Source organism: Kogia breviceps, chromosome 2, assembly GCF_026419965.1.
Source record: "Kogia breviceps isolate mKogBre1 chromosome 2, mKogBre1 haplotype 1, whole genome shotgun sequence".
Lineage (NCBI taxonomy): Eukaryota > Metazoa > Chordata > Mammalia > Artiodactyla > Physeteridae > Kogia > Kogia breviceps.
The window spans coordinates 9,509,385-9,531,026 of NC_081311.1; the positions used below are offsets into that span (position 1 = coordinate 9,509,385).

The 21,642-nt window shown below is 51.9% G+C and overlaps 1 protein-coding gene across 44 annotated transcripts in view; it reads right to left on the bottom strand.

The window, feature by feature from the left end:
* The window catches only part of TACC2 (transforming acidic coiled-coil containing protein 2), a 211,973-nt gene that overhangs the window by 85,460 nt on the left and 104,871 nt on the right, over positions 1-21,642 (bottom strand). For 38 of the 44 annotated variants that reach the window (XM_067024456.1, XM_067024434.1, XM_067024460.1 and 35 more), the window contains one exon: positions 18,682-18,807. The exons of the other annotated variants lie outside the window; for them this stretch is intronic. In XM_067024456.1, the coding sequence (XP_066880557.1) occupies positions 18,682-18,807 (126 nt within the window). The remainder of the gene's footprint in view (positions 1-18,681; positions 18,808-21,642) is intronic. 44 annotated transcript variants of the gene reach the window in all.

Below are 21,642 nucleotides of genomic sequence, written 5' to 3' on the forward strand. Positions count from 1 at the left end.
CACCCATCTGGACTGAGAAATGGTTCTCCGTAGTGGCCCCAAAGTGGCCGTTCGGAGTGGAAATGCTTCCAAGATGAAAATGCAAAAGAGCACGTGAAGAAGCTCTAAAACTCGGGGCCCTTCCTTCGATGGGTCCTTGTGACGTCGCTGCCCCAGAGCAGAGGCCAGCTCAGGAGGGTGGCCACCTGTCAGCCGGTCTGGAGTAAATGCCCTATCCCATGCCTGACTAGCAGTGACACAGAGCCTGACACGGGACTGTCCTACTTGTGAGCGGAGCGGTGAAAACCAGGCGCTGAGTCCCAGAACTGCTGACTCAAGGCTCTGTGATAGAACAGAAATCCAGAACAGCTGGGCCAGAAATAGCAACCATGCACATCTACTGATAGATAATTAGCATCACATCTGAGGGCAGTGACTGAATAAGGATAAGTGTGAGTGTGAGTGTGTGTGGGGGGGGCGTGTGTGTGTGCACGTGTGCTACCAAACCCTAAATATACTTCCTTCTTTTCATAACCCTCCCATAGGCCCTATCTACGTAACCCCCTAGGCACCCTGCCTAGCCATCACTGGATGCAATTACCTTATAACTTAGTGCCTGAGGAAAAGGGATTATTTTTCCCAAATACCCAGTTTTTAGGAATTGATCTGTCCATGGGAAAACAATCTGGCCACGACAGCAGACTAACCCAATTCCTGCCGTATCCCGCTGACCCTAAGAAAATGTGCGAGAGACATCACCAGGTCTTGTGACGGCTTTCAGAGGCTGGCGACTTATAAAAGTTCAGTGCAGAATAAGTGTATGGTATATATTCACATTTTTCTGCATCTCTTTAAGCCATTAATGCAGAAAAAGATGAAGGGGTCCTACTTTACATCAACATTTCCCTGGGGCAGTAATTGTCCAGCCTGGGAACATGCCTCTGGTCCCCTAGCATAGGGGACAGCAAGGTGTGGCTTCCTGGTTTCTGGGAGGTCCACATCGCCCTCCAGAGGGGTTCTGCTCTGACCCTTTCAAACTAAGGTAGCCTCCCCCCAGTACCCCCAGCATCCAGTTTCTCCTTACAGAGCAGAGGTTTGGGCCCGGTTGGCTCCTGGAGGGCTGAGGCCATGCCTCCCATATGCCCCACGAAATGCCCAATGCCGGGGACACAGAGACCCTCCTGAAATGCAAGTATCTAAAATTATAAAGTGGCAGCCAACCTAACATGGGGTCCAGGGCACCCCTGGGAATGGGAGGCGGGCTGCCGGGTCTCACGCTGCCTTGACACCTCCCATGACCCCAGAGCTGGGCTGGGCACTTCCATCCAGGCCCTCACTGGCCCCTCAAAGCTCCATGCACACCCTGTTCTTCACTGGACCCCAAATCAGGTCAGAATCCCTTCCAGCTTTGGAGGAGTTTCCCAACTGCACCCCAATAAGCAGGGCCAGGGAAGCCCTGCCTGGCAGCCCACTCTCCTTCTGTCTCCCCCCAGAAATGGGAAAAAGAATCTGGGAGCCGGGACTTCCCTGGTGGCGCAGTGGCTAAGAACCCACCTGCCAGTGCAGGAGATATGGGTTCGAGCCCCGGTCTGGGAAGATCCCACATGTCGCGGAGCAACTAAGCCCATGCGTCACAACTACTGAGCCTGCGCTCTAGACCCCGCGAGCCACAACTACTGAGCCCTCACGCTGCAACTACTGAAGCCCGCGTGCCTAGAGTCCGTGCTCCGCAACAAGAGAAGCCACCGCAATGAGAAGCCCGTGCACCGCAACGAAGAGTAGCCCCCGCTCGCCGCAACTAGAGAAAGTCCGGGTGCAGCAACAAAGACCCAACGCAGCCAAAAATAAAAATATAAAATAATAAATAAATCTTTAAAGAAAGACTTTGAGGGCTGGGATCACGGGTCCCGCCTGCTCCGTACCGGCTCCGCCCAGACTGAGGAGGCCACCGCTTAGCTGAACTGTGTTTGGAGAACAGAGTGACGGGCTCCCTCGCTGTGCTCCTGGGGCTGAGGCCAGCCAGGTGGGGCTTCCAGACACGCCTGCCTGCAAACACTGGGAAGCTCAGCAGCCCCCAAACACTGGTGCCTGTTCATGAGATGGGCCGAGAGCCGGAGGCCCAGGTCCGACGGCCTCTGCTTGCGCCGCCAGGACGGTGATGCTCAGCAACGTATCCACGCCCAGGGCCGTCCTGCAAGAAGCGGGTCTGACAGGCGGGCGAGTGAGCGAAATGAAACGTGGTTCACATAAACGAATGAACGAGGCCAGGTCAGACCCCGGTCTGCTCAGCGCAGCATCTCATCACCAGAGTCTCAGCATCAGCAACCCCAAGGCTGGTCCTGACCCCACCTACAAAATTAACCACCGAGCTGTGAGTGGGCAAACGGCCTGGCTCTGTGCGCGAGGATGTGCGGTATTTCTCGAGCGGTGCACTTCCCTGATCTGGCAGGAGGAACGTACCACCCTAGAGGCCAGGGAGGAGGTCTCCTCACTCCTTCTCCTGCCAGGAAAAGCTCTCAAGCCTGGGAGAGGTGCTGACAGACAGACGGGAGCGTTTGAGGGCTGCCCACGGTGGGCAGAACATCCCACCGGAAACCGCGGTGAGCCCAGGCCACCTGCCTCTCCCCAGACCCCAGGCTGCATTCAGGGTGGTGCGTCTCAGGGGTGTTGTCCCCTGGCCTTCCTGCACCAACACGGAACCAGCTCCTCCTTGCAAGAAGTTCGGCTGCGTTCCCCGCCTCATTCCTTCTGGGTCGTCCAGGCAGCCGTTGGCCAGGTTTCCAAGTTACCGATTCCTTAGGGACCGCCATCCCCAGCAGGCAGAGGAGGAGGTCAGCTCTGATGTTTGCTGAGGTTCACGTCTGCCTGCCCCACGTGCCAACACAGCAGGCTCTTTGCCATCAGCCCCCCGAGGTCCAAAAACCCCTGGTCAGCTGTGGCTGCCTTGGCAAGAGGGAGGGCTTTCGACTTGCGTTCCTGGAAATTCTTTATCTTCAGATTCCCTGCCCGGCTTCAGCCTCTTAAAGCTCAATTAATCGCCACATAATGCTCTGCAAACAGCTTTAGTAGGTCAGGGTGTCTGCTGAGCACAAAGGCCACAGACGGGCAGGGCTGAAGGAACAAGGAAGGCCTGTCGGAGCTCTGCCACCTTGGTGGACAGTGTCCCTCCCAGGACAAGCCCTTTGCTTCGGGGAAGGGTTGGGAAGCAGAGAAATGAAGCTCCCTCTCCTCCCCATGGACTCTCTCAAAGTCACATCTGTTCTCCCCAAGGCTTGTGGCCTAATGATTACCAGTGGACATGGGGGAGGGGGGAGCGGGGGGAAACTCCAGGAGAAAAGCCATTTGCACTGGAAATGTGGGATTATGTCATCATTTCCCCAGCGGCCATCAGAAGCAGGAGGAGGCTGCAGGAAGTCACCCAGCATGCCGGCAAGAACAGAACATCTGTCGATTCTGTAATAAGAATGTGCCCTGGGCTTTCTTTGCTAAGACGCCCGGTCTCACTGCCCCACTGCTCTCCCCTCCAAGCCCAAAGAGGGGAAGACAAAGCCACAGACGTCAGGGGCGCCGCAGTCGCCTGGGCGTGGTGAAAACACACAGAGGGCATAACAGCTCCAACAAGAGAGGCCTGGCTGGAGATGGGCACTGATGGAGGATGTATCTCCAAAGCATGAGACCAACAGGGACCTCAGACTCTGGCCCAGACCTGGAGAATAACAACCTCCATTTCAGTGAAATTAAATTTTCATTTGTACATTTTTGAAACTGGCTTCGAAAACTTCCAAGGACCTGCCAAAGGGAAAAAGACAGGATTTATTTGGATCCCTGGATCCAGGCCACAGCCCCGTTGAAAAAAGCAGCCACCGAGAGACACTGGAGTTGGCAACAGCGTGAAGTCACAGCTGAGGGTGTACTTAGGGCAACAGGACCACAGCTGTCCCTGGTCCCGTCCAGTCCGCTGGGCCGGGACAGGGAGCCTCGGGGTCTGGGGGCCCCCCCGGCATTAGTCCTGAAACCACTCCTGCCCTGCCAAACAGCTGGAGAGATCTTTTAAAAATGCAAATCTGCTCAGATCTCGGCCTGCCTCAGGGCTTCTGGACCTTCTTAAAATAAAGCCCTAGGAGCCAATGGCCCAATGGCCAAAAAGCCGGAACGCCCTGAGCAACCAAATAAAGTAGTATTGTGTTATAACTCGAAGTATAAAATAGACACCCACGAGTCCACAGGCATATAAATAAATGATTTAATAAGTTCACAAACAGAGGAGAAGAGACAAATCTCCCATGCAAAAGAATTCCAAAACATTTATGGAGATACTCCCCCTAAAAGAGGGGGCACGACTCCCCAGTCCTGAGCTGTGCCCACAGTGACTTCCTTCCAAAGAGGACAGTATGGAAAAGGGGAAAAAAAGAGAAACTTGACAGTGGAGAAACCTGACAGACACGACCCCAGCCAAGCGATCAAGGTCAATGTGAACAGTCACAAAACACGTTGATAGTAAGTACCCTCGATATGATGTGATGAAAATGGCACTTTACCTCTGTGATCATCCTCCCCAAACCCATAACTCTACCCTAATCATGAGAAAAACATCAGACGAATCCCAGCTGAGGGACACTCGACAAAGTACCTGACAGTCCTCCTCAAAACTGTCAAGGTCATCAAGAACAAGAGAGTCTGAGAAACAGTCACAGCCAAGAGGCGTCTAAGGAGACGTAAAGACTAAACGCCATGTCGTATCTTGGCTGGGGCTCTGGGACAGAAAAAGGACATTAGGGGAAAAGTAAGGGAATCGGAATAAAACTATGGACTTTAGTTAATAATAATGCGTCAATATTGGTTCATGAATTGCATCAAATGAACCACGCTACTGCTGACGTGTTAATAATAGGGCAACTGTGTGCTTGGGTAAATGGGAACTCTTGATACTACTGTCTCGATTTTTTTGGTAAGTCTAAAACTATTCTTAAAAGAAATCTATTAATCGAAAAAAATTCTACCGAGAAAAAAAAAAAAAAAGCCCCCAATCCTTAACATGAGCTATGGGGTGCCAACCACCGGCCCCTGACCACTGTGCTACTACCCGCTTCCCTTCTCTGCAGGCCCCAGCCTCAATGAGACCTCTTCAGTTTCGTTCCCTTCTCTTTCCTCAAGGTTTCTGCAGATGCTGTTCCTTCCCCTGCCCGTGTGTAGTTAAGTCCACTCAGCCTTCAGCTCTCAGCTTAGAAGTTGCCTCCCCCGGGAAGCCCTTGGGGATAAGGGACTAACAGAGAGGCAGGTAGACCTTAGGAGATAATGGGCAAGGAGGAGCCCATGGAGTATCATCCAGATAAGAGAGATTCAGGTCCAGCTCCATCCCCACCTCCTCATCACTGCGTGTTCTAGAACCACACCTGCACACAATGAGCGTCCTCTCCCCTGACTCCTCTGTCACTTCTGGACACTGGCTGGGCAGGTGATCGATCATCAATGCGTTGGCCACCCCTTGTACCCTCACCCTCTCCTTCAGCTTAGCTGTGGGCACCTCTGTGCCTCCCCAGTAGCAGGACTCTCTGAGGCCACGGGCTTCCCCTTCTCAACACAGCCAGGTGTGTTTAGCCCTCCACAAGAAAAGACTATCCGAAAATGCTCTTTAGAGGACTTAATAGCTAAGCAGAATAGTTTCGAATCAGAACCAGCTGTTTGCATAGAAACAGGAGTTCTGAATACTTGCTGTGATGATTAATTTTAAGTGTTGGCTTGGCCATGGTACTCAGATATCTGGTCAGTGTAGATGCTGCTGTGAAGGTATTTTGTTAGATGAGAGTAACATTTAAATCAGTAGACTTTAAGTAAAGCAGATTACCCCGCATAATGTGGGTGGGCCTCACCCAATCAGTTGAAGGCTTTAAGAGACAAAGACTGAGGTCCCCCAAGGAAGAGGGAGTTCTGCCAGCAGATGGCCTTTGGACTCCAGCTACAACATCAATTCGTCCCCAGGTCTCCAGCCTGTTGGCCTGCCTTGCAGTTTTGGGATTTGCCAGTCTCCACATTTTCATGAGCCAATTCCTTAAGATAAATTTCTCTCTAGACAGGCAGACCTCCGAGGTAATACAAGTGTGGTTCCAGGCTACCACAATAAAGTGAATATCACAGTAAAGTGCGTCACACGAAGTCTGTGGTTTCCCAATGCAGATAAAAGTTACTTTTATACCACACTGCAGACTATTGTGTGCAATAGTATTATGTCTAAAGAAACCATTGTACATACCTGAATTCAAAAATACTTCATTGCTAAAAAATGCTGTCATCTGAGCCTTCAGTGAGTCATAATCTCTTTGTAAGAGTAACATCAAAGATCACTGATCACAGATCACCACAACAAATATACTAAAGAAAAAGTCTGAAATATTGCGAGAATTCTCAAAATGTGACACAGAGACACGAAGGAAGCAAACGTCGGGAAAATGGCGCCAATAGACCTGCTCCATTCAGGGTTGCCACAAGCCTTCAATCTGTAACAAACTCAACATCTGCAAAGTGCAATAAAACAAGTTATGCCTGTATATGTGTATATATATATCCCACTGGTTCTGTTTCTCTGGAGAACGCCAATTAATACACCCATACTCACACAGGACGTCCCCTTTGTCACATGGAGAGCTTGCTAGCATCAAGAGCTTGCTAGCATCAACTACAGCCCAAACAATCACACATGGCATCACGGGTCCAAACTGTCAACACCTTTTTGGCGCCATCCTAAATGTAGCTCCCCAGGGCCTAAGGGACAGAGACCACCAGGCCCCTCCTCTCTGGGGGCAGCGGCTTGGAAGGAAAGCTTTGTACAATACCTGCTTAAGTCCTTGGCTAGACCTTGGCAAGAGGGAATGGAAGCTTCGACTCCATCACCAGCTGGCGCGGAAGGCAAAGATGCGTGTTCTGAGGCCGGGGGAAGTGAGATCTGCACGGGCAGCAGCTGGGTGGGCGCTTGGGACACAAAGGGAGAATCATTCCCAGTGGAACTCAGCTCCTTAATGGCACTTTCATCAGGCCCGCTCACCCCTCCCAACCCACTCACACACATGGCGTTGGGTATTTAAAGAGCCAGCACACTGCTGCCCCGGGCTCCCCACCGGCTTCCCCAGGCCTCGGCTTAGACACAGTCGGGGTGCACCTTCCAGTGCAGCGGCCCCCAGGCCAGGCTGTGCATCCCCCACCCCCGGGCTCCTTAGGCTGCAGGCAGCTCGGGTGTCAGAACACCCTGAGTTGTCTTGTTTGAGTTTTGTTTGGGGGAAGGGACTTTCATATGATCGTTTCTCATCACTTTTTAATAAGCAGTGAAACTCTGGGAGCTGAAAACGAAAACACAATTTTGCAAACTCCCCAGGATTTGGCCCAAAACTCTGAGGCTGAGAAAAGTCAAGGTGAAGAGGCTGATGTGTAACCAAGGAATATGCACCAGGAACTTGCCAGGATCCCTCTTTCCTGGGGAAGGATTCCCAGAGCACAGCCCTGTCCCTGGTTTAATGGGTGAGTGTCCCCTGCTGGACATCCAGGGAAATGCTGGGAGCGCAGGGGGGCCCCCAGCGGGAGGGAAGGCAGGAAGGACGGCCACCTGCAGACACACCCTTGGAGCCAAAAGGCACCGGGCTTGGATCTCAGAAGAGGTTCTGATCTTCCCCTTTGGCAAAAGCAAGACTAGCGATGCCATCCACGGACTTCCAGGGCGGGTTAGCCCTCCCGGCCTCTCCGGCTGTCCGCACTGCTGTCCACACTGTGTGACTCCCAGCCTGGGGTCGAAGCTGGGGTTACGAGTCTCACAGCCTCGTGGTGGGGACTCAATGCTTCCCTGTGGGCGTGAGCTCCTGCTGGCAGCTCCCGCACTGCAGGAAGGCAGGACGTTCGGGTTTCCGTGTCAAGGGCGTCCTGCTGATCTCCAACTCCTCCATGTCCACCTGCAAGGTTGGCTTCCCGGCCTGGAGGACGGCTGCCACGGGCACCGCGCACCCAGTGCAGAGAAAGAACTCTCAGTCTAGCCCCAAATCCCCGTCGCAGCTCTCGGCAGGTCTTGCGGAGCCGGGCCTCTGCCTCGCGCCTCGCCCCACCGTCCTCACCCTCACCTGCTCTGCTCTGACCAGCCGGGCCCCCCCGTCCCTGGGTTCCCACAGCACTGGCTGCCCCTGCTGTCTCCAAGGCGCGTCCTGGCTTGGCCTTCACTATTCCGCAGCTACGAAAACAGCAGTCGCTCGCCCCTGCTGGTGCCCATGTCCGGGGTGGCTCTGTCCTAGATGCCTGAGCCTGTGAGCCCGGGCCCGTGTTAAGTGCTTCACCTACGTGGGCTCGGGAAGCGCCACAACAGCCTCTGAGTCAGATGTCATCACCCTCACTTTACAGAGATCAAAGCCGAGGCTCGGAGAGGTGAGGTCACAGAGCGAGTAGGCGGGGGAGGCAGGATGGGAACCCAGGCTCTGAATCCTTAACGCTGCGTGACTCAGCAGTGACTCAGCACCGAGAGCCTGAAACCCAGCCAGAGGTCAAAGCTGGGGTCCAGCTCCATGGCCACTTCCTACCGGACACCCTAGCACACACCCGGAAGCCCCCAGCTCATCCTCGGTGACTCCCATCACCTGGGACTTGAAGACCACGAGGGAGACCGAACTCCCTGAGGACAGGGCTTTCTCTCTCAGCTTCACCCCCAGCAGCCCAGCGTCCAGCCGCACCCCCCCACCCCACAGTGGGCACTTGGACAGGCCAGGGGGGAGCCGGGGGCGGGGCGGGGGGTGGTCCCGAATGGCTACGCCCAGCCGGGTTCAGGAGCAGAGACAGAGCTGGAATCACATGACCTTCTCCCCTGGGCCTCACGGAAACTAGGAGCAAAACAGACCAGGGGGTAACGATCCTGGCTGAGCCCAGAGCAAGGCGATCCGCACGTGAACAGAAATTACGATGAGTTCGCGGGCAGCACCGGCCAAAGTGAGAAGTGGCTTTACAGATGGCACGATGCCTTGGCTGTTCAAACTGTTGTTTGTCACGACATGGACAGTGGCTGAAATAACTGTTTTCGTAAAGAGATGTGACTCAAACGAATAATGAAAACTACAGGGGGCTGTTAAGCTCCTTAAGAAAGCCATTTGCACACTCTGGAAAGCTACGTTTATTCTCATCCGTGAGCAGTGAGCAGGCCACTTACAAACTCAAGCCTTTAGTCTAACATTTGCTTTCTAAAGAAATTACACTGGCCGAGCCCCTTCCTCTGCACACCCCCTGAAGATTTTATCTAATTTAATGCAAGCAGAAAAGGTGACACAGTTCGTGGTTCTGTACTTTACTACTCCATCAAAGGGCAAGGAAAGGTTTCTGTCTTTGAAAACCCTGGCAGAGGAGAGGAGCCATGGCCTCAGAACAAGGCCAACCCCACGGGGAAGCACAGTGACAGTCACACTGCGGTGAGGATGCCTCGAGGCTGACCGCATCCCCCCACCCCTGAGAACAAACACCCTGTGGTCCCCTCAGCTCTTCAGCATGGAGACCGGATGCCTGCCCCCTCCACCCTTCACTTAGTTGGCACCCAGGCCACCAGGGCCACACCCTTCCAGCGCTGGCCTGTTCCCATCAGCTAAAGGCACCAAACAAATGACTCAACAGCTCTTTTAAGAATGATGGCGCCCCTCCCTCCTGGTCTGCAGCCTGCCCTTGGTCCAACCCCAGAGGCGGGGAGGTCAGGCCCCAACAGGGAAAGCTTCAGTGACTCACGACCGAAGCTCTGACACACGGGCACTTACAGATGCCTCCCGGCCCCTACAGAACTCCTCTTCTTCCCTCCTAACCCTCCTCCTCCCCCCAATTTCTCCCCAGCTTGGCTAGTGGCCCCACCAGCTGTCCAGGCCCTGGACCAGAAGTTGAGACTGTCCTTGACTCTCCTTGTTCTCTCTCCCCATCATCGCCCCTTCATGCTGAAGGACACATCCCTTGTCCTTCCAGAATCTGTCCCCTTTGTCCTGCTGGTCCAGGCCCGCAGCCTCTCTGAGCAGGGCTCCTGCACATCCACCCCCCAACACACACATACACACAGACGCCAGAATGTCCGAACTCGAGTTCTGATCAGGTCCTTTCATTGCCTGAAGCCCTCCCTCCACTTTCCACGCCTTACACCTGATGGAACACAGGTGAAACTCCCGGGCCTCGCAAGCTGGGGCTCCTGCAGCCCAGGCTCTGTCCCCTCCCGGGTTTGTCCTCCTGTTGCCCTGACCCCACCAAGCCAGTCTCCAAGGGCTCCTGGCAGTTTTTTGCCTCTGTGTCTTTGCTCAAGTAGACCCTGCCCCTGAATCCCCGCCTACCTCTCTCAGGCCCCCTCCTAGCCCACCCCATAATCATCCTGCAGTGTCACCCAAACAAGCAAGCTCCCCCCACCCCCGGCAGAGGTAACGATGCCCACCCTGCATTGCCAGGCTGCACTGGGCCTGGCTTCTGCATATGCTGTTGTTCTCTGCTAACACGTCCTCTTCTCCTACCAGAGACTCAGCCATCGTGGTCTCTCCGGCCCCCAGCACGGGGCCTGGCCCGGAACAAGTGCGCAACACATGGCAGCTCCCTCCCTCCCGCCCCCTGGCCTCCCAAACATGCAGGCCACCGACAGTGGGACAACAGTCCTATCTTCTTGGAATCTCAGAGTCCAACCGTCTTGAGGTGGGACCAGCAACATAAGCTGCAGGCATGCAAATGAAGGCAAAGTGAAAACGCAAGGCCCCATGTGCCTAAAGTGTAAGAATTTCAGGAGGGTGACGACAGCAACGTGCTGAACTGAGCACGGGGCCCTTCTGAGCACAGGGCCCTTCTGAGCACGGGGCCCAGAAATGACTGCCCAGGTCACATGCCCATGAAGTCAGCCCTGGTTCCAGACCCCGAGGGGAAGCTTCCACAGGGCCCCTCCAAGGCCCCCTGAGCTGCCAGAGGGCCTTGTTGCTGAAGCAGATAACCAGGTCGGCCTCCCCTTGCCTGCCAGCTCCTGTCCACTCAAGTCTCCCGGGAGCAGCAGTGACTTGTCTTCGAGATGTTATTCTCAGGGAGTCGGGCCCTTCCCGACGCCCAGTACCACTCCCAGCCCTCAGTGGGAACTCGTGGGCAGCTGTCAAGCCCAGCACAGAGCGGGACAGAGCCCCGAGACGGGGTCCCCGCCTGCATCCTCAGTTGGCTTCTTTTTTTTTTCTTTTTGGCCGCGCCACGTGGCACGTGGGATCTTAGTTCCCCGACCAGAGATCGAAGCCGTGCCCCCGGCACTGGAAGCGCGGAGTCCTAACCGCTGGACCGCCAAGGAATTCCCCTCAGCTGGCTTCTGCAAGGCACTTACATTCACTTGCCCTTGATCCCCTCCCCTATAAAATGGGCCAGGAATAGGGCTGCAAAGACCCTTTTACTTGTAAAAGTCCACTAATCCCTTTTCCCATGTAAGGAGTTAATCAATGTCTCATAGGGAATAACAAGGCAGCTGAATTTGAATTCATGTAAAGTATCTGTATTTTTGGAAGATGAAGGAAATGCTGATGTAATTTAAGCCTTCTATTTTTTAAGGGAAGAGTTGACCCAAAAAAAGGGCAAATAAACTCACCATCCTTTTAGCAGACAGAAATGGCATGTCAATCAAGGCATTCTTTTCTGCGAGGCCCAGCTGCACAAGACCTCTGAATCCTTCTCAACATAGATCCCTGAGGAACCACTTCTAACGGGTCAGAGTTTGCCATCCCTGATTCAGTACCTCACCAAGGTCGTCACTAACAACAACTGGTCCCATTAACCGTTTGGATGCAGTCGCCACCCACACGAGACCTGAGAAACACAGAGCATGTTGCTTCAGGGCTGGCACTCAGCCCGCCAGTCCTCCAAGCCCAGCTGTAGTGAGATGCCGTCACCAGCTGTTGTCTCTTGACACCCTGTTCAGGGCTTTTGAGTCCTTCTTGGCGGATCCCCCACTGAACTGATAGCAGGTTTCATTTCAGAGATCGGAGAGAGTTGCCAAACTAAGCCCCTGTCCAAGGACAAACACCAGAGTGACCCTGGCTGTCATGGGAGTGTGATAACGGCTCCCAAGATACAAGCCGAGCATATCACGTCCTGTCGGGCCAGATGGGCGACAGCATCTTATCTCCCATTTCACATCACCATCTGGAAGGTATTAACACAATAGCCCTTCCTCACAGGCCCCCTTGATTTTTTTCCTTCCTAAATCCCCAAGTGCACACGATCACGTAATAGGGCAAGAGCTAAGGCCAAAGACTCAGCTCAGGCTGAAAGGGAGATGCAAGCCAGAGAAAGAAAAGCGCTTTGAAATTGCTGGTTTGGAGAGCTCCGTTCGGTCGACAGGAGCACCAGACAATCAGTCCAACCGAGGCCTGGGGTTTGATAAGACGAGTCTCCGAGATGGGAGATCCTGCATCACCCTCCTCCGAGATGCAGCCGCTGAGAAGCAACAAAGCCAAAATCAGAAGGTGCCCAGAGAGGCTTGCAAATTGGCTGGAAACTCCAAGGCAGGCACAGCAAGTGATCTCTAGTCGCGAGGGAGATATTCCAGCCTGTGAAGAGCAGCCCACATAAGAGTATAAATGCCACCGACCTTCAGATGTCTGGCCGTAGGCTGGCTCTGCACAGTTAACCCTGAACACGGCTTGTCGGTTCCTTCCCAGCACATTCATACCCTTTTCACAGAGTGAGTCTGTGCTCAGAGGACAGAAATTACTTGTAAGCTTGGCAGAAGCAAAACTTAATCAAGGAAGGAAAATATTAACTAAAGGAAAAGTCATAAGTACCATCCCAAAACTACAAGAGGCTTTGATCTGTGTTGGATCACCCAGCACATTAATTCCCACAATGTCTTTCCCAGTTCCTTGCATCCTCTTCCCAGGCGCAAGATTCCTTGCGTGCCTTGACGGTCCTTGGTAACAAAGAATGCAGAGCTGCGGATACTGAGGACAAAAGGAAACTGATCTCAGATATCCAGGATTTAACTATTTATTCAGAAAGTCAAAACCTACCTACTACATAAAGCAGCTCCAGAACCATGAAAAACCAAGCCAAGAACAAAATCCTGTGCTAGTTTGAACCATACGAAGCTGTCAATATTTTGACAATTGCCAATGTGGCGATTCATGTGCTTCAACCTAATACTAGCCAGCTGGACACTGGAAACCCAAAGGTTCTGAACAAATATATAGGTGCACCCCAACTGACTCAGCCTGCTGGGTGCTGGTTACGTACTTTCATGAGCATGTACCTTCATTCAACATGTACCTTTGAAATGGTACAAAGGAATTCGGTTACTCAGAGAAGACTTTCAGGTGATCCCTTTTCTAAATTAAAAAAAACAGTGCCCCCACTTTATCCCTCAGTTTTTAACAAGGCGCTTGCTTAAATAAAGGTTCACCTAACCTTTCTGAAGCAGTTGAACCCACCCACGCACACCCATAGCAGAAAGACAAAAAAAAACTTATTGCGCAAACAGATGAAACCAAAAGAAACCACATGATCTGGAGCCAGAGGAAAAACAGAAGCTGTAAGTCAGTATGAATTCCCTGTGCTTTCAACTTTGGAAAATTCTGAATTTGGAAACTCTAGTGAGACGATCGCGCTGAGCAGGGTCTATCCCCTACTCCTGGCTCTTTGGTCCAAAGGCAGAGATCAGAAGGTTCAGCTGCCAGCTGCTGGGTCAGGTGTTTCCTACCCTGAAGAGCCATTAACAGCCAGACCGGTGAGGAGAAGAGCATCTGGACACGTTGTCTTACCCAGTGGTTCTCCGAGTGTGGACCCCAGACCAGCCGTAGCACCAGCATCCGGGAACTTGTTTAAAAGGCAAAACCCTGGGTGCCTCCTCAGACCTCCTGAATCAGACACTCTGGGGATGGGGCAGCAATCCGGGCTGGAAGTGGGTTATTTTGAGGCATGCCAACGTTTGGACCCCATGGACGTGAGTCAGGTGAGTAGTTTTCCTGCTGTGTCCACGGGAGTCCTCAAGGTCTAAAGAGACCCCTCTGCCTGGATTCCTGACTCCAGGAAAAGCACCGAAGGTTCCCAGATGCAAGCAGGGTGCTCCGTTGTACTCTCTTTAACAAACGGTAGTAGAGCTGGAAGGTTCCAAGTGAAAAACAATTCTGTTGCTTTATAGAAAAAATAGAAAATATTGAACAGAGGGGAGTACAAGTGGCCATGGGCAATCTAGTCATTTGTAGAATGTTCTAGAGGGTCTGGGCTCGGCTTTCTGAGCCATCTGGGGATGCCAAAAGCCAAAGGGAAGCTCAACCATTTACAGGGGGTTCAGGGGCTGTTCCCTGAGGAGGGAGCAAGTTTGATGTCGTCCGGTGGCTTTAACTGGAGAGAAGGGGAGCGTCAAAATCCCTTTCATTTTATTTGAGAATTGCTGCAGGGACGGGGGTGGCTTCTCTCTTTGTTCTTGTTCAGAAAGAAGAGTTGAAAGGGAAGGATCAGCACCAAAGAATTAGTAGCGGCAGAAAGGAGGGAGAGAGTCCTGCTCTGCTTTCTCTCTGGTGGCTTTAAAGAAAATGCTCCAGCCCCACTTTTCTTGTTTGAATAATTTGTTAACATATTTTTATTTTAATTTGAATTATTTTTTTAATTTAAGGCACCAACCCTGCTTCTGCGGGGCAGCAAACCTCGGGAGGATGTTGCAGGCTGCCCTCTGCCCACGTTTGTTCCTTCCCCGTCTCTCCTCACCTCTCCCCCTGACTCTCCTGTCCCTGGTCTGAACAGGAAGTGGAGGGGGGGGATCCTTGGGTGATGCTATGATCTGAACGTTTGTGTCCCCCCAAATTCCTATGTGGAAGTTCCAGTGCCCAAGGCGATGGTATTAGGAGGTGGGGCCTTTAGCAGCTGATTAGATCATGAGGCTGGAGCCCTCATGATGGGATTAATGACTTTATAAAAGAGACCCTGCAGAGCTCCCCAGCCCTTTCCACCACGTAAGAGCACAGGGAGAAGTCTGCAACCATGGAGAGGGCCTTCACTCGACCATGCTGGCACCCTGATCCTGGACTTCCAGCCTCCAGAGCCGTGAGCAATCATTTCTGCTGCGTATAAGCCACCCAGCCTGTGGTATTTTGTTATAGCAGCAGGAACAGACTGAGACAGATGGGGTGGGGAGGCAGGGTCATTTCTGAGGTCAAAAAAGCCACCACCACATACCCAGAATGCCCTTCTTAGTCGCTCCCACAGAGCAGCAAGGTTAAGTACAGTTGGTTCTCTTTATTCACAATAACTATGTTCTATAAAGTCACCGTGGACACTGAATTAGCAGACACTAAACCATTGCTCCTAGAGGAAATCTAGGGTTAGGTTCCTGCAAGCCACTGGTCCCAATATTTTTGTCAACCAATCAAAACATAACCTTGGGGCTTCCCTGGTGGCGCAGTGGTTGAGAGTCCGCCTGCCGATGCAGGGGACACGGGTTCGTGCTCCGGTCCGGGAGGATCCCGCATGCCGCGGAGCGGCTGGGCCCGTGAGCCGTGGCCGCTGAGCCTGCGCGTCCGGAGCCTGTGCTCCGCAACGGGAGAGGCCACAACGGTGAGAGGCCCGCGTACCACAAAAAAAAAAAAAAAAAAAAAAAAAAAAAAACATAACCTTGCTTTATGTGAGTTTCTATTTAAAAACATCTTATTTAATATATAATTGATTCCTTAACACTGAATTTACAGTAGACAGCACTATTAACTCACACCAAAACGAAGCTTATCTAACACAAGTATTTTCTACATCAGACACATCACAGCCTTCTTGCACTTTGAAACACTGGACAGCACTTCAGCACTGTGCTTGGGGGCTATTTTAAACAGCAAAATCATCAACAAAATGCACAAAACCACAAAACGCATGGCACTAAATATACTGTGAAATGACACTTTTCGTAATACGAGAGCTGTGGCAAGAAGCCAGAGGTCGCCTTGCTCCACTTCAGCAGGGAGCACGCTCGGCAGGTGACTCAAATTTTTTGCTGCTCTGCATGTGTTCACAAATGACCATGAAAGAGCCACGAGTATCAATCTTGGGGTTACAAATAAATCTCAGCGAGGAAGCAAACTCACAAACATGGAATCTGCAAATAACTCAGATCGACCGTATTTTGTAGACAGAGTAGGTAACCAAAGCCAGACCAATCTCTGCTCCTACCAGAACTACCTCCTTCCCACCAATTTCCAGTAAAAATAGGACAATACAACTCCGGACAAACATCCGATCATACCGGCAAGGCACCAAAATTGCTCAGGCGGCATAGAGATGTACTGAGTCTTTCCACTGGAAAATTAAGCCAGAGAGCTGGCCAAGCTCTCAGTACTCAGCCACCGGTCCCTTCCTGCATCCTGTGATCACGCTTGCTCATGGTCACAGGTGACACAACTTCTTTACTCATGTCTTTCTCGGACTTGAGAAGCCAGTGATGTAGGCGGGACCCCGTGGCGTGGGGGGAATGGGGAATGCCAAGCACAAGGACGGAAAGGAAGGCCCGACTTCGCCCTGGAAGCTTCTGCGCGCTCCTTGTGTGCTGAGGGCCTTGTCCCCCAGCTAGGATGCCTCTTTTAAGAAGTTAAACTCATACATAAGAAAGAACTATGATTGACTCCCACCTGTAACAGAAACACCCGGAATTCGAGGTCAACGTGTAGCTGCCTTAGGGCATCTGTTTCTGGCCTGGAGCTTCCTGCTGTGTCAGCCCTGCCCTCACACTTCTCCTCTACCAGGCAAATCTCCTCCCAGTTTATGAAGAGGCCTCTCGACGCTGTCCCAGCAGGACAGCGGGGACTGGGCAGGAATGGACCGCCTGTCCCCCAAGAGAGCCGACTTCGGGGGTGGTTAGCGCACACTGGCCCCCAAGCAGGCAGACAAGGAGGCTCCCTCCCTCTTCCCTCTAACCCAGTTCAAGTCTACTGCCTTTCCCCAAGGACCAGCCCGGGCCAGGCTGGGTGCTCTGATTCCAGAGGTCGCAGCCGATCCAGTTCCTCCCCGCGAAAAGAGGGCATTCGAGACAGGTAACTCATAGGGATCTGTAAAGGGCAGTGACACAGGGGGAGAGGGGTGGCTGCGGGAGGTCAGAGGGAGGCTCCTGTCAGCCTGGGGAGAAGGGACCCAGTGTCTGTCCCGTTCACTATGGTTCCCCAGTGCCATGCACCATCTGGCAAAAAGCAGCTGTTTTACTAATACAACAATTAAAATGTGTGTGTGTGGTGTGTGTGTATGTTATATAAATATATAGAGAGACACATATAGATGTGTGTAGAGAAAGAGACTGTGTGTGTATATGTTATATAAATATACAGACATATATAGACGTGGGTAGAGAGAGAGATTGCGCGTGTGTGTGTGTTATGTACATATGTTATATAAATATATAGAGAGACATATAGACGTGTGTAGAGAGAGATTGTGTGTGTGTATGTACGTATGTTATACAAATATAGAGACACATATAGATGTGTGTAGAGAGAGAGCTTGTCTGTGTGTGGGTGTGTGTGTATGTTATATAAATATATAGAGAGACATATAGACCTGTGCAGAGAGAGAGATTGTGTGTGTGTGTACATATGCTATATAAATATAGAGACACATATAAACGTGTGTAGAGAAGGAGACTGTGTATATGTGTGTGTGTATATATGTTATATAGAGACACATATAGACGTCTGTAGAGAGAGAGCTTGTGTGTGTGTGTATATTATATAAATATAGAGACAGACATATATAGACATGTGCAGAGAGAGCTTGTGTGTGTGTGTTATATAAATATATAGAGAGAGACATATAGACGTGTGCAGAGAGAGAGATTGTGTCTATTATATAAATATAGAGACATATATAGAGGTGTGCAGAGAGATTGTGTGTGTATGTTATATAGAGACATATAGACGTGTGCAGAGAGATTTTGTGTGTGTGTGTGTGTACATGTTATATAAATATAGAGACACATATAAACGTGTGTAGAGAGACTGTGTGTGTGTGTGTATATGTTATATATAGACACATATAGATGTGTGTAGAGAGAGAGCTTGTGTGTGTATGTGTTATATAAATATAGAGAGAGACATATAGACGTATGCAGAGAGAGAGCTTGTGTGTGTGTGTGTGTGTGTATACAGGCGTATGAGCCGAGTCCCGAGGCTGGCTGTGAGTAAGCCTGCTTTAAATAAACCACGGGTCAAATCCGCACCCTCTGAGTCCGGGGCAAAGCCCGACGTACTCGCCGCACACGCAGAGCAGCGGTGGGTGCGGGGCTCGGGGCACGCAGGGCAGGGGGAGGGGCACGTGCGGACACGAGGCAGGAGAAAGCCCCGCCCCCGCCCCCCAGGCCGGTCTGCTGAGCAAGGCGCGGGACCTGGTCCCCTTCCCCGTGTGCTGATGCCTCTTCCCTTCCCCAAAGACAGAGAAAACAAGTGGCTGACCCAGCGCGTGTCCCGGGAAGCCAGAGACGGCTAAGTCCTTCCCTGGAAGCGTATAAAGAGCACGATATCGCTCCTGGAGGACCTCTGTTTTACACAGAGCACGGGGGGCTTGCTGGTGCCCCCTCAGGTAATTCCTGAGGCCCAGCCCTGTGCAGGAGAGTGAACACGCCTGTGTGTGTGTTGGGTCTGGGGGGGAACTGCGGGACGGAAGATGGGACGGAGGGCAGGAGGCAGCCTCAGGGACCCGGCCCGGGGGTCCCGCCATCCGCCGTGGGCACCACCGCCACCATACCTCTGGGCTGTCAAGTCCCTGGACACCCAGCCGCTGACGTCACCGTGGGGGGAGAAGGCAGCTAAGAGAGGGTTTTCCAGGTCTTCAAGGGCAGCTGGTTGGATGACATCATCCACTACAGGTGAACTGAAGGAAGGAAAAAAACCAAGGCTCAGAAATGTTCCTGAATGCCTTAAATATGTTTCAACAGCACATTTTTATCTGGGCCCTAAGCAGGGCCTCAGTTTCCCTTTTCAAAGAGGAAGGGGCCTGTGTTGCTCCAGGTGTAGCCCGCGGAGGGGGCTGGTCCAGGAGGGGCTGGTTACCGCTCCACGATGAGGCAGCACAGACACCTGGGGTAAGGGTTTAGAAACCTTTAGAGCAACACGACAGAGTCACTTTGTCTGTTGACTCTCATACCGTAAGTCAGGGCTTGTGTTTTGTAGGTCCTGATGTGTGGTTCTCAAGCAGGGGTGATTTTTGCCCCCTGGGGACACTTGGCAATATCAACATTTTTGGTTGTCACCGCTGGAGGGGGCGGGTGCTACTGGCATCTAGTGGGTCGAGGCCAGGGGTGCTGCTAAACCTCCTACAGTGCACAGGACAGACCCACAACAAAGAATTCTATGGCCCCAAATGTCAGTAGTGCCGAGGTCAAGAAACCCTGGCCTTGAGTTTTCTTTCATTCCCTAGTAATTCATTTAATTATATTTTCAAAAGTTTTGATCTACAGTGAGATGGAAATTAAAAACTACACCAGTCCTTCAACCACTGGGAAAGTCAGCTTTTGACAACCTCCAAGAGCAGGCTGGATTTGAAAGTTCGGAGGGACACAGGTCACCAGACACCGTCTCTGGTCACACACATTTGCTTACTCTGCTGGGAAACTCCTTTCATGATCAGTTATGTCTCAGTTTATCGGGGAGGGTCAAGAGTTCTTCCTTCTGATGAACTCAGCTCTGGAGCAGTCAGTAACGAGACAGTTATCTTCATTCTTTGAGCAGATATTGATTGAATAACAACTCTATGTGGTGAGCAGGAAAGAGGTGGTCCCTGCCCTCATGGAGCTTACAGTCTCAGGAAACAGTCAAACATTTTTTAAAAATGCTTATTTGGGCTTCCCTGGTGGCACGGTGGTTGGGAGTCCGCCTGCCGATGCAGGGGACGCGGGTTCGTGCCCCGGTCCGGGAGGATCCCACATGCCGCGGAGCGGCTGGGCCCGTGAGCCGTGGCCGCTGAGCCTGCACGTCCGGAGCCTGTGCTCCGTAACGGGAGAGGCCACAACAGTGAGAGGCCCGCGTACCGCAAAAAAATAAATAAATAAAAATGCTTATTTATCCAGTAATAACTGTTGTAACTGCTAAGAAGGAAAGGTACAAATGGCTAAGAAAGCATGAACTAGGAGGTCCCAGCTGGGAGTGGGGGTCAGGAAAAATGTCTTCGTAAAATTGTAAGCTGAGGCCAGTCACCAGCTCAGTGATAGCGAATGTTTGCTGACACTTGCTGTGTGCCAGGAACTATTATCTAAGCACTTACAGATATCACCATATGGTGATCCTCACAACAACCCTGTGAGGTGGGTGCTATCGTTATTCCCATTTTACAGATGAGGAAGCTAAGGCACAGAGAAGTTGAGGAATTTGTCCAAGGTTGCACAGCTGGTAAGAGGCAGAACCAGGATACAAACCCAAGCCAGACCCCAGAAGCCATGTTCTTAACCACCCCACTAGGCTATGTCCCAAAGGTTGAAGAGTAAGGGAAAGAAGAGTGCCCCCAGCACAGGGAGCCACACATCTGAAAGCCCCAGATCAGGAAGGAGACTGGCATTCTGGAGGAATGCAGAAAGGCCACTGTAGCTGGAACGCAGATCAAGACAACCAGGAAGGGGACAGGTGGACAGGAACCAGATCACCAGGCCAGGTCGAGGGACTGGGACTTGATCCTAAGCTGAAGAATCAGCCCAAAGCCTCTATCAAATGCTGAGCCACAAAGTGCTGCCCTTGGCATTGAGACGAATGACAGGCAGGGAGGCCCAGGGTGAACTTCCCAAAACCATGCTCTAAATATGACTGGACTAGCACACACGTTTTGTGCCCACACCTTTCTATTTATTCCCATGGATCTGGTGATGCTTCCTTTTTCCTCCATGGTTCCCACCCACTATCCCAAGTCCCCCAGAACGTGACCCTGGAGCCCTGTAATGACCACACCCAAGGAGCCAGAGAGAAATGGGCACAGCGTGAAGTGAAGGAAGGGGCGAGCCTGGAGGAGAAGGCCGGCAGGGACTCTGGGTGTCTCTGCTGGATCACAATTTGGAGAATCCTACACCATAGGCAATATCGACTTTCTAAAGTCATAAAACCTGAGCGGAAAAATGTGGCCCAGGAGTTCTGGCAGCACACATGGAAAGCTGTAAAAGACTTTGTTTTCTTTGACACAGCCATTCTACTTCCAAGAATTTATTCTAAGGAGATGATTAAGGGCGTGAGCAAAGACGCTGACCATAGCTGTGACCACAACAGCAAAAGCAAATGGAAACAACCAAAGTGTCCAACACTAAGGGACAGTTAATCAGGGGAAAGCATGTCCGCAGAACGGACCCATTTGCAACCATTTTTAAAAAGAAGGTAAAAAAATAAATAATTAAAATATAAATGAAAAAATAAAAAAAGGAAGGTAGCTCTCCATGTATCCAGAGGTAAAGGATCCATTATTAACTGAAAATAGGTTAAAAAACTATTGGCAGCATGATCCAGATTTTATGTGTATGTGTGTATCGATATATACGTATGGGTGTGTATGTGTGTACACACGCATGTACGTAAAAACACCCACATAGGGGCTTCCCTGGTGGCGCACTAGTTGAGAGTCTGCCTGCCGATGCAGGGGACGCGGGTTCGTGCCCCAGTCCGGGAAGATCCCACCTGCTGTGGAGCGGCTGGGCCCGTGAGCCATGGCTGCTGGGCCTGCGCGTCCGGACCC